Raw genomic sequence first — 12,839 nt, 5'->3', positions numbered from 1 at the left:
AAATTTATCTGCCTCAAATAACTTAGAATATACTCTCTAGACGATCAGCTGATATTCAGTGAACTCAAGGCTATCTATGTTTTGTTTTGTTTTCGAGATGGAGTCTCACTCTTTCACCCAGGCTGGAGTGCAGTGACATGATCTTGGCTCACTGCAACCTCTGCCTCCCGGGTTCAAGCGATTCTCCTGCCTCAGCCTCCTGAGTAGCTGGGATTACAGGTGCCCGCCACTATACCCATCTAATTTTTTGTATTTTTAGTAAAGGCAGGGTTTCACTATGTTGGCCAGGCTGGTCTTGAACTCCTGACCTTGTGATTCACCCACCTCGGCCTCCCAGAGTGCTGGGATTACAGGCGTGAGCCACTGCGCTGGCCTCAAGGCTATGTTTTAAGAAACTAGGTGAACTTCTGATTTCAAAGGCATGCTTTCAGTATTGTTGTGTTGCAAATGACATCTCCATTAGTCTTTTACATTCTTCATGATATTCTTACCTTCTCAGGCCCTTCGTATACTTTCTACCTTCTTTGATACCAAGGAGCTGGATTTGACTTATGGGACACATACAACATATCATTGAGACATTACAGGTTGAGTATCCCTTATCCAAAATACTTGGGATGAGAGTGTTTTGGATTTGGGATTTTTTTTCAGATTTTGGAATATCTGCATATACATAATGAGATATCTTAGGGATGGAACCCAAACTGAAACACAAAATTCATTTATGTTCCATGTACACTTTATACACATAGACTGAAGGTAATTTTATACAATGTTTTTAATAGTTTTGTGCATGAAACAAAGTTTATGTTAAGTAGTTACGTGTATTTCACTTGTAGCATCATGTCAGTGCTCAAAAAGTTTAGGATTTTGTAGCTGAATTTCAGATTGTAGATTAGGGATGTACAACCTGTACATTGTGTTTGAGGTCAGAATTGCTATAAATACTTTATATTCTTACCTGCCTTCTGGGAGAACTTTTAACATACTGTGTGTCCTGATTTGTTATGATCGTTAAAAGAATCTCTACAACTTATATATTGATGGATTGATAAAGAGTTCATATTCATTTCCTCCCACCTGCTTTATGGCTAAAGAACTTCGCATTTAACATTAAATTAGTATTCCACCAAGGACCTTTTAATAGCTCAGAAAGTTACTAACTTTCTTCTCAGCTTCCACAGTTCTTGCCTTCTACTTGGCCCCGTCCTAAGCACTTTACATAATTGACTCTCGGCTGGGCGTGGTGGCTCATGCCTGTAATCCCAGCACTTTGGGAGGCCGAGGTGGGTGGACTGCCTGAGCTCAGGAGGTCGCGACCAGCCTGGGCAACACGGTGAAATCCCATCTCTACTAAAATACAAAAAAATTAGCCAGGCATGGTGGCATGTGCCTGTAGTCCCAGCTACTCAGGAGGCTGAGGCAGGAGAATTGCTTGAACCTGCTTGAACTCGGGAGGTGGAGGTTGCAGTGAGCCGAGATTGCGCCACTGCACTCCAGCCTGGGCAACAGGGGAAGACTCCATCTCATAAAAAAAGGACTTGTTTAATTCTTACAATAACTCTGTGATATAAGTGCTATTTGTATTATTGTTGTACAGAAGAGGTTGCTTACAACAGAGAGTATTTAGGTACTTCTGCAAGGCTACACAGCCACTTAATTGCAGAGGTAGGCTTTCTACCCAGGCAATCTGGCACCAAAGACAATAATTTTTAACTGTTATACTGCTTCTCCAGACGGAATTAGTATGGGTTTAAATAACATAAGAGCTTTCTTTGCCTGTCTAGTCTCTTTATACTTGATAATTCTGTGGTTACTCTAAGGTGAATGTTTTTCCAGTTCCCTCACATTTCTCTTTTCTGACATCTTTATCAATATAATTTTGATTTTATTTAGTAAAACTTTAGCCAATTCTCAAAGCTGTATTTTAAAAATTGGCTATAATAAAAAATATATTGTTACATTTCTTTGTTGGAAGCAGTCTTCCATTTCTAATCCAATTGGGATCACCTTACTGGAGGAAGGGAAGTTGCTCTATAGAGTTTATGGGATGTGAAAGAAGAAAGGGCCAGGTAAGTGATGGCCAATGAGTGATAGAAAGTCATTGCCAAAGCACAAAGCCCATCTGGTCCAGGAGGGAGATTAGCCCCTGTGATTCTGTTGGGAAAATCCCTTCAAAAGCCTGTGGGTTTTTATTTTGATGTTGTTGTTGTTGTTGTTTTATTTATTTTTTTGAGACAGAGTCTCGCTCTGTCACCCAGGCTGGAGTGCAGTGGCGCAATCTCAGCTCGCTGCAACCTCCGTCTCCTGGGTTCATGCCATTCTGTCTCAGCCTCCTGCGTAGCTGGGACTACAGGCGCACGCCACCACGCCTGGCTAATTTTTTGTATTTTTAGTAGAGACGGGGTATCACCGTGTTAGCCAGGATGGTCTCGATCTCCTGACCTCGTGATCTCCCTGCCTTGGCCTCCCAAAGTGGTGGGATTACAGGTGTGAGCCACTGCACCCAGCCCAGACTGTGTTTTTTGTTTGTTTTAAAAAAACAAACAAAAGCCTGGCACTTGGAGGAAATTAAGATCTTCAATGCCCCCAACTGTTTTCCAGTTCATCTTGTATGTAGACTTATGTATGTATATATTGACCAAAAAAAAATGCTCATTCACATCCTCAATATTTATTCAGTGTCTACATTGAGACAGATATCAGTACAATGGTGAACAAGACCAATACAGAACCTGCTCTCATGGAATTGACATACTAGTTCTTGAGATGTATAATAAACAAGTAAACAAATAAGTAGAGAATATATATAGTGATATGTGTAAGAATAAAGGGATAGCGTATGATGGAGAAAGAGCTAATTCAGACAGTGTGGTCAGAAACCAACCTCTCTGGTCTTAATTTGGCATTTTATAGATACACAGTTCCTTTTCAGTGATTCACCTAATGTTTTTGCAATTGGAAGTCCTTATTGGAATCAATGTGTTTCAATTTGTCATTCCTTTTATATATTAGGTGCTGTCATGTTCTTTGGTAAACTTTTGTAATTCTAATAGGAAAGGCAAAGAGGCTTTTTTTTAATATGTCTTTTATATTACTGTAAGTAAGTAGCCACCTCAAATGGTGCAGTAGAAATTTTCATACCTTCTATTAAGTCTCGTTATGTTTATTGATTTTATTGGTTCAGTATACATTAGCCCACCAGAGTCTGATTTTTGATGTCCAGCTGTATGAATATTGGATGAAATTTTGATATACTGATACCATGTTTCTTATGGTGATTTCTGGGTGCTTTGGCTTTATCCTTTAACCTTTGAATTTATTCTCACTTTTTGTCAAAAGCTTATCCAAGGCTCATTCCATACGCTCCCTATCCCAGACCTAGCATTGAATTGGATATGAGTGCATTTTTCTGGTTTGTTTAGTTTGGCATGTTTCTGTACATAAACTTTTTTCCCCTCATTTGACTCTTGAATTATCAAAATGGTGGCACTTTAGCTCCCTCAAGCTATTTTTGTGTCCCTTTGATGTGACCCACTGTTGTAAAACTTTTTTCTTTCTGGCAAAACATTACAGGGTACATCTCATACCTCCCCTGGTCCAGATCATGATTCAGGTCTTTGTTCTACGATTCCTGGTTTATTATCTGGTTTATTTCAATAAGGACAATAAGGCATGGTTATGATTTTTCTGTTTCATGGAGTGAGTGTTTGAAAATTTTATCTCACTCCAGGAATTTGTTTTTTTCCAACTATTGTTGCTTTTTGGGTTGGTTTTAAATATCCCTTTACCAAGAAATCCATTCATTAATCTACATTTTCAGCTTTATTAGCATAGGAGTCTTATAACATTTTGTGTATGTTTTCATCACATTGTGATTGTTTGCTAATTTCTCACCTTTAGGTCACTGTTCTTTTATCTTTAGTAGGATATATACATTGGTTATTTTTACTTTTTTTTAAAAAAGCATTTAAGTTTTTACTTTTTATCAGACAAATGTATTTGTGTTCCATAGATGTCAGTTAGAAATGTTTTCAACATCATGGTTCTCTACAAACTTTGTGATTTCAATTACATTTCCACATTGACTCAACAGTTATTTATTTAGTAGCGAGCTTCTTTTTTTTTTTCTTTTTTTTTTTTTTAAAGACACAGTCTCACTCTGTGCCCAGCCTGGAGTGCAGTGGCGCAATCTCAGCTCACTGCAACCTCCATCTCCCAGGTTTGAATGATTCTCCTGCCTCAGCCTCCCAAGTAGCTGGGATTACAGGCATGTGCCGCCATGCCCAGCTAAGTTTTTTTGTATTTTTAATAGAGACGGGGTTTCGCCATGTTGGCCAGGCTGTTCTGTAACTACTGACCTCAAGTGATCTACCCACCTTGGCCTCTCAAAATGCTGGGATTACAGATGTTACAGCCACTGCACCCAGCCTAGTAGAGAGCTTCTTTATTTCTAGCTGAAACTACTTTTGATTTACTGATACTGGCACTCAAATCTGGTTTTAATGTTTTTGTCAGATATTGATGCCTGTATTATTTCATCTTATACATAATTAAGTCACAGAAAATTATTCTTGCCCTTTATCATGCAGTGTTTATGTATCACTCTGAGTTTTCCTCAGGCATTCCCTTCTCTCATTGTTGGCCTCCAGATGATGTCCATAAATCCTTTGTTACAAAGTGCCTTCCAATCTTGTCTACCTAGACCACCTTCTTCATATGATTCTGTTAGCATATTCTCCTTTTCACTCATAAGCCCTTGCTCAGAATTGTGTAAGTCTAACAGTAGTTATAATTATATTCAGGTATTATTTTAATATCTGAAATATATTTTTGGGAAGTACAGCATTAGTTGACTTTCGCTATAAGAAAATGGAAAGGAATATCTGTAAAAGAACATAAAAGAAAAAATAGAGGAAGGTTTTAGGAGGACAGCGGAGTAAATGTAAATATGCTGTTGAAGAGAAGTAAATAACACATCTCATCTTGATTGTATTTCTTCATTCCACATGTCAATCATGGCTCTGCATAGGAGGGAGTAAGTAATAGTGGTGGACAATATGTGTAAGTGGAGAAGCAGTTGGAAAATAAATACATATGAATGTTTGCCATATTTATGTATCTTACTGTATTATAAATATACATATGTAATCACTAATACAATGTGAGGGTTGGGAGGCATTGATAACTGGCATTATTCTTATAGTTACATAATTATTTTGATAATTGTTGTTTTCTAGTGACTTATCTTTGTATATATACTTTTATTTTTATTTAGATTCATTCATACAGTGAATTACTTTTCCTCTAATTAATTATCATATACTATGTCCTTAGGGCTTGTTATACATTGGCACATGAAAATTTATCACATTTGTCCTTGTGGAATTTAAGAAATAAGGAAGTAAATGGTGTAAGAGAAAAGTACTGAATACACTTTATTCAGTATATGAGGGTAAGGCACTAGATATGGGATTAGAAACAGAAATGAAGTTATTTAGGGTGAACTAATATGCCCTTTCTGAGGGTATCTTGAGACCTTGAAAAGAAGCTGGCATACAAAGAGACCATTTATGTGAAATGAAATGTCCTGTGGATAGCTCTAAATGATAGGAAATTTGTTTTGATCTAGGAAGTGAAAAATGATTAAGAGAATGGGTTAAAATGAGGTGTATTTTTTTTTGAGACGGACTCTCGCTCCACTGCCCAGCCTAGAGTGCAGTGGTGCGATCACAGCTCCCTGCAGCCTTCACCTCCTGGGTTCAAGCAATTCTTGTGCCTCAGCCTCCCGAGTAGCTGGGACTACAGGTGCATGCCATCATGCCCGGCTGTTTGTATTTTAGTAGAGGCAGGGTTTCACTGTGTTGCCCAGGCTGGTCTCAAAGTTCTGAGCTCAGGTAACCCACCCACCTTGCCCTCCCAAAGTGCTAGGATTACAGGCGTGAGCCAACAGGCCCGGGCAAAATGAGGGCTTACAAACCGCACCTTGTTATTATCCTCAGTAAAGTTTATTTTTGGGGAGGAAAACCACAAAAGTGTTAGTATATATGAATTATCAAATTTTGATCTGCATTAGTATTACCTCTACAAGATGCTAATGACTGGTTCTGCATCTACAGATTTTGATTCCGTTTAACCAACGAGCTTACCAGGTGATGACCAACACACAAATTTCAGATCCACTGACTTAATCTGTTACCTTTATCACAATCCTCATAATATTTATGTTCTGCTGTTAGTCTGTGAGCTCTCTAAATTTATCTTTCATAACAGTATTTTAACCAATTCATGTATATGGTGAATTATTCTTAAATTGTCTCTTCTTTCTGTAACTGTTTTATTTTTGTAGTACCTGAAAATTATTTTTTCCTTTCTTTTAGATTTGGAGTCCAGGAATGAGACTAAGCATTTATCTGTAGGAAAAGATATTATTAAAAACACTGGTTCTCAGTGGGAGGTAATGGAAAGTAGCAAGTTACGTGGCCTTGAAAGTTCCATTTTCAGAAATGACTGGCAAAGCAAAAGCAAGATTGAAGTACAAGGACCTGAAGTGGGATATTTCAGTCAAATGAAAATCATCTCTGAAAATGTGCCCAGTTACAAAACTCATGAATCTCTTACTTTACCTCAGAGAACTCATGACAGTGAGAAGCCCTATGAATACAACAAATATGAGAAGGTCTTCAGTTGTGACTTAGAGTTTGATGAATATCAGAAAATACATACTGGTGGAAAAAACTATGAATGTAATCAATGTTGGAAAACCTTTGGGATAGATAACTCCAATATGTTACAACTGAATATTCATACTGGTGTGAAACCTTGTAAATATATGGAATATGGGAATACATGTAGTTTTTATAAAGACCTTAATGTATACCAGAAAATTCATAATGAGAAGTTCTATAAATGTAAGGAATACAGAAGGACCTTTGAAAGAGTTGGAGAAGTTACTCCACTTCAAAGAGTTCATGATGGTGAGAAACACTTTGAATGCTCATTCTGTGGGAAATCCTTTAGAGTGCATGCACAACTTACTCGACATCAGAAAATCCATACTGATGAGAAAACTTACAAATGTATGGAATGTGGCAAGGACTTCAGATTTCATTCACAGCTTACCGAACATCAGAGAATTCATACTGGTGAGAAACCCTACAAATGTATGCACTGTGAGAAGGTTTTTAGAATTAGTTCACAGCTCATTGAACATCAGAGAATTCACACTGGTGAGAAACCTTATGCATGTAAGGAATGTGGGAAAGCTTTTGGAGTATGTAGAGAACTTGCTCGTCATCAGAGAATTCATACTGGTAAGAAACCCTATGAATGCAAAGCATGTGGAAAGGTCTTTAGAAATAGTTCATCCCTGACTAGACATCAGAGGATTCATACTGGTGAAAAACCCTATAAATGTAAAGAATGTGAGAAAGCATTTGGAGTAGGTAGTGAACTTACTCGACATGAAAGAATTCACAGTGGTCAAAAACCTTATGAATGTAAGGAGTGTGGAAAGTTCTTTAGACTTACGTCAGCCCTTATTCAACATCAAAGAATTCATAGTGGTGAGAAACCTTATGAATGTAAGGTATGTGGGAAGGCCTTTAGACATAGTTCAGCCCTTACAGAACATCAGAGAATTCATACTGGAGAAAAACCCTATGAATGCAAGGCATGTGGGAAGGCCTTTAGACATAGTTCATCCTTTACCAAACATCAGCGCATTCATACTGATGATAAACCCTATGAATGTAAGGAATGTGGGAATTCCTTTAGTGTTGTTGGGCATCTTACTTGCCAACCGAAAATTTACACTGGTGAGAAATCATTTGACTGAAATAAATGTATAAAGTGGTTTTTTATTTCTGATTTTCACAGGAAAATACTTTGGATGGATTTAATAGGTAATCAAGGCAATTCAGTATCTCCTTCTTTTAAAGTCTGTTTTTAAACTTCATGGTCATTCTATGTAGACGTAGAATTGCTTAGTCACAGCTGATATATACTTACAGCTTTGTTAGATGTTGCCAAATATTTCTCCTTTTTATGTTAAAAAGAGTTTTTTTCATGAGTTTCTCATCCTGGCATGTTTTGTTTACAATAGCTTTTGATGTCTGTATTATTGCTCTTTTGACTATTCAGTTTTTAATTGTAATATTCACTATCTTTTCTGCATTGTAATTCTTTGCTTGTGATATCTATACTTATTTTCCTCCAGAGAGTTAGAACTCCTAGTCAGATGCAATGTATTTTTACAGTCTTACAGCTCATCATTTTGTGTAATGTTCTTGTTGTGTTTTGTTTTGAATGATAGAAGTGTGATCTCCTTTCCATTTTCATCAAATTGTTGACTTCTCTTTAAATTTCTACTTTATTTTGATATAACGTATTCCCCCCCAAAAAAACACATACATAGGAACTGGTTATATTCCACCATAACACACACACACTATATACATATTGTGGGGAAAAGAAAGAGAGATCAGATTGTTACTGTGTCTGTGTAGAAAGAAGTAGACATAGGAGACTCCATTTTGTTCTGTACTAAGAAAAATTCTTCTGTCTTGAGATGCTGTTAATCTGTAACCCTACCCCCAACCCTATGCTCCCTGAAACGTGCTGTGTCAACTCAGGGTAAAATGGATTAAGGACTGTGCAGGGTGTGCTTCGTTAAACAAATGCTTGAAGGCAGCATGCTCGTTAAGAGTCATCACCACTCCCTAATCTCAAACCACTCCCTAATCTCAAGTACCCAGAGACACAAAACACGCGGAAGGCCACAGGGACCTCTGCCTAGGAAAGCCAGGTATTGTCCAAGGTTTCTCCCCACGTGATAGTCTGAAACATGGCCTCGTGGGAAGGGAAAGACCTGACCGTCCCCCAGTCCGACACCCGTAAAGGGTCTGTGCTGAGGAGGATTAGTAAAAGAGGAAGGAACGCCTCTTTGCAGTTGAGATAAGAGGAAGGCTTCGGTCTCCTGCTCGTCCCTGGGCAATGGAATGTCTCGGTGTAAAGCCCGATTGTATATTCCATCTACTGAGATAGGGGAAAACTGCCTTACGGCTGGAGGTGGGACATGCTGGCAGCTCCTTAAGATATTGAGATGTTTATGTATATGCACATCAAAAGCAGCACTTTTTTCTTAACTTTGTTTATGATGCAGAGACATTTGTTCATGTGTTTACCTTCTGACCTTCTCTTCACTATTACCCTATTATCCTGCCACGCCTGATAATGATCAATAAATACTAAGGGAACTCAGAGGCCGGTGCCGGCGTGGATCCTCCATATGCTGAACGCCAGTCCCCTGGGTCCCTTTTTCTTTCTCTATACTTTGTCTCTGTATCTCTTTCTTTTCCAAGTCTCTCGTTCCACCTAAAGGCAAACACCCACAGTTGTGGAGGGGCAACCCACCCCTTCACATATAGTGTATATAGTGTGTGTGTGATGTATACTATCTATATCACATATACTATATGTGTGTATATAGTGTGTGATGTATGCTATATATACTCACATGCACTATATAACACTATATACACATACAATGTATGTATATATAGTATATACACTATATACTGGGTACTATATATATATACACACACATATATACATATATATACACACACACATATATATGTGTGTGTGTATATATAGTGTGTATGTGTGTTATATTGGAATATAACCAGTTCCTTTAAGCAGTCTTTTTACCTGCAGGCTGTACCAACCAGGATCCAAATGAAGAGAACTCTTAAATATTTGATAAAACTACTCACCCAGTAAGTCTCTTAAAATTTATCATTCTCTTAAATTATCATTCTTAAATTTGTCAAACACCTTTAAAAGGGGAGAAAAAATGACCACTGAACTTGCATTAAGAGGATTTACAACTATATATTAACATGGCTTCAATTGTTTTTTAATCTATTATCATTATTTTTCTTTTTATTCCCTCTCAGAGTTGCCTTACTAGGTTTGGGCATTTCAACAATCAGCAGACCTTCTTTGGTTTAACTAATCTCATTTAACTCCAAAATCATCTCTCTCTTAGGACTGCTGACTTGGTTATGCAGTCAATGAGATCACGAGCCACTGGTTATTCGATTTTTTTTTTTTTTTTTTTTTTTTTTGAGACAGAGTTTTGCTCTTGTTGCCCAGGCTGGAGTCCAGTGGCACGATCTTGGCTCACCTCAACCTTTGCCTTCCAGGTTCAAGCTATTCTCCGGCTCAGCCTCCCGAGTAGCTGGGATTACAGCTGGGATTATCATGCCTGGCTAATTTTGTATTTTTAGTAGAGACGGGATTTCTCCATGTTGGTCAGTCTGGTCTTGAACTCCCGCCTGCCTCAACCTCCCAAAGTGCTGGGATTACAGGCATGAGCCACCGCACCCAGCCTGGTTATTGGATTTATTTATTTATTTTGAGATAGAGCCTTGTTCTGTCGCCAGGCTGGAGTGCAGTGGCGTCATCTCAGCTCACTGCAACCTCCACCTCCCAGATTCAAGCGATTTCCCTGCCTCAGCCTGCCAAGTAGCTGGGATTACAGGCATGCGCCACCATGCCCGGCTAATTGTATTTTAGTAAAGACGGAGTTTCACCATGTTAGCCAAGACAGTCTCGATTTCCTGACCTTGTGATCCCCCCGCCTCGGCCTCCCAAAGTGCTGGGATTACAGGCGTGAGCCACCATGCCTGGCCGGTTATTTGATTTTTATAAGAAAATTTTACTATTATTTTCAGATAAATTTATGTCACCGTCATTCATTACATTTTAATTTTTGAAACTGGTGTCTTTCCCAGAATTTATGTACTCTATAAAGGTGTGAATGATTACCAGTATTAAGCCACTTTCTCATCTGATATATTGAGCTATGTTTTATGTAAATATTGCTTATTCAAGTAGTTTTAAAAGATATGTAGTTGGTTGTTTCATGTCCCACACGGTAAGAACAAGAGTATGTTAACCTTTTTGTCAGGATATTTGCTATTTCATATCTTTGAAATAGAGTAGTAGCTCTATTTCTAACTAAATTCTATTAATGTGACAACACAGCTAATTTACTCTTGGATCTCATTTTACCTTTTTATCCTGAGTTACCATCAGTGCTAATGTTCCTCTTTTTGGTATAGTTCTCCAGGAGAACTTGTCCTGTATTTCTTTGTGTGTGTTTTTTTTCCTTTCAGCTTAAACAAATTAAAACTAAATATCTAAACCTTCTATACAGACATTAAAATTAGTGAGAGAAACAAAATATCCTTGTGTCTTGGCTTTTACTTTTTGAAGTCATTAACAAATAATTAATGAATAAAATGTATCCTTATTATGTTTTCCTTATTTGTAGTTACAGCTATATTTTTATCATTAACATTTTTCATTGAACTTTGTAATGAACTTATGGCATTTCACACTTACTTGAAACCATAATATAATTATTGTTGGTGGTATTACTGTTTGGTTTTTACTATTTTTACTCAAAAATATAAAACTTCACCATTCTTTCCATTTTCATTTGCCCCTTTATTCTTTCTGACTTTTCTCCAGCCTGCATAGGAGCTTTATTCTCATATTCAATAGGATAGGATATTGCAGTTTCATCCTGTTTTCTGCTGTCCTGCACCATTAAATTTTATATGTCCTGAAGGAATTCTAATTGTATTTAATGGCGACTAACATGTATATGTTAGGGACAGGTAAACAGTCTGTGACTGAGATTTCTGGAGTTATATAACCCACTGTGCCACCCCCCGACCCAACTCCAACTTGCCAGAATTCACCCCTTAACCTGCAATGTGATTGTATTTGGACATAGGGCAATGAGGACATAAGAATGTGATTCTAATTTGATACAAATGGTGATCTTAGGAGAAGAGGAAGGAGAGACATCTCTCCCTAGGCTCACACACAAAGGAAAGTCCACCTGAGGACACAAGGAGAAGCCAAGAGAGCCCTTACCAGGAATTAAACCTGCTAATCCCTATTTTAATTAGAACAATGAGAAAATAAATATCTGTATTTAAGCCTCACAGTCTATGGCATTTTCTTACAACACCCTAAGCAAACTAAGACAGTTGTTGGTACTGAGAAGTGGGGTGCTGCTGTAACAAATACCTAAAAATGTGCAAATCCAAGCTTTGGAACTGGGTGGTGGGCAAATAGGCTGGAAGAATTCTGAGGGTGGATACTAGAAATATGGATGTAAAAATGATTCTGGGGAGGACTCAAAAAAATTGAACCACTGGAGAGAAAGCTTCCATTTTAAAGAATACTGTCATGAACGGTATTCATATTAAAGAAACAATCATGAACAAAATGTTGGTAGAAATATGGACATTTAAGGCCATAATGGTTTAGTCTCAGAAATGAGAAACAGGTTATTGTAGCAAGGAACTTGGCTGAATCATGTTCTAGTGTTTTGTGGAAGGTAGCACTTCCAACCAGTGAAAACTGAATAGTAGCGGAGATTTCTAATTATTGAACTTGTGGCTTGGGTTCCCTTTACTGTGCATATAAAACAGGAAAGGAGAGAGATGAATTGAAGGAGGAATTCTTAAGCAATAAGAAACTAAAATGTGAAGATTTGGGAAATTCTTAACATAACCATACTGGGAAAAATGAGGAAATGTGTATTTTGCTGTTTTGGGGTAGAGTGTTGTGTACATGTTAGGTGTTGTTAGTTGATAATCTTCCAGTTCTCTATTTCCTTCTTGATGTTCTGTGTAGATGTTCCATCCGTTATTGAATGTGAAGTATTGAAGACTCCAACTATTGTAGAACTTTTTTTTTTTTTTGCCTACAACTTTTTGTAGTGTTTGCTTCACTTCTTTTGGGGCTCTGTTTGG

The 12,839-nt window shown here is 37.7% G+C and overlaps 1 protein-coding gene across 10 annotated transcripts in view; it reads left to right on the top strand.

Moving 5' to 3' along the window:
- Window positions 1-12,025, top strand: part of ZNF529 (zinc finger protein 529) — a 62,370-nt gene extending 50,345 nt beyond the window's left edge. For all 10 annotated transcript variants that reach the window (XM_054540246.2, XM_054540243.2, XM_063720055.1 and 7 more), the window contains one exon: window positions 6,381-12,025. In XM_054540246.2, coding sequence (XP_054396221.2) covers window positions 6,381-7,837 — 1,457 coding nt within the window. In that variant the 3' untranslated portion in view covers window positions 7,838-12,025. The remainder of the gene's footprint in view (window positions 1-6,380) is intronic.
- Window positions 12,026-12,839: the final 814 nt, after the last annotated feature.

The sequence above is a fragment of the Pongo abelii genome, chromosome 20 (genome assembly GCF_028885655.2).
Source record: "Pongo abelii isolate AG06213 chromosome 20, NHGRI_mPonAbe1-v2.0_pri, whole genome shotgun sequence".
NCBI lineage: Eukaryota > Metazoa > Chordata > Mammalia > Primates > Hominidae > Pongo > Pongo abelii.
Note: the sequence above shows the minus strand (reverse complement) of the source record. Positions and strands in the feature narration are given on the sequence as shown.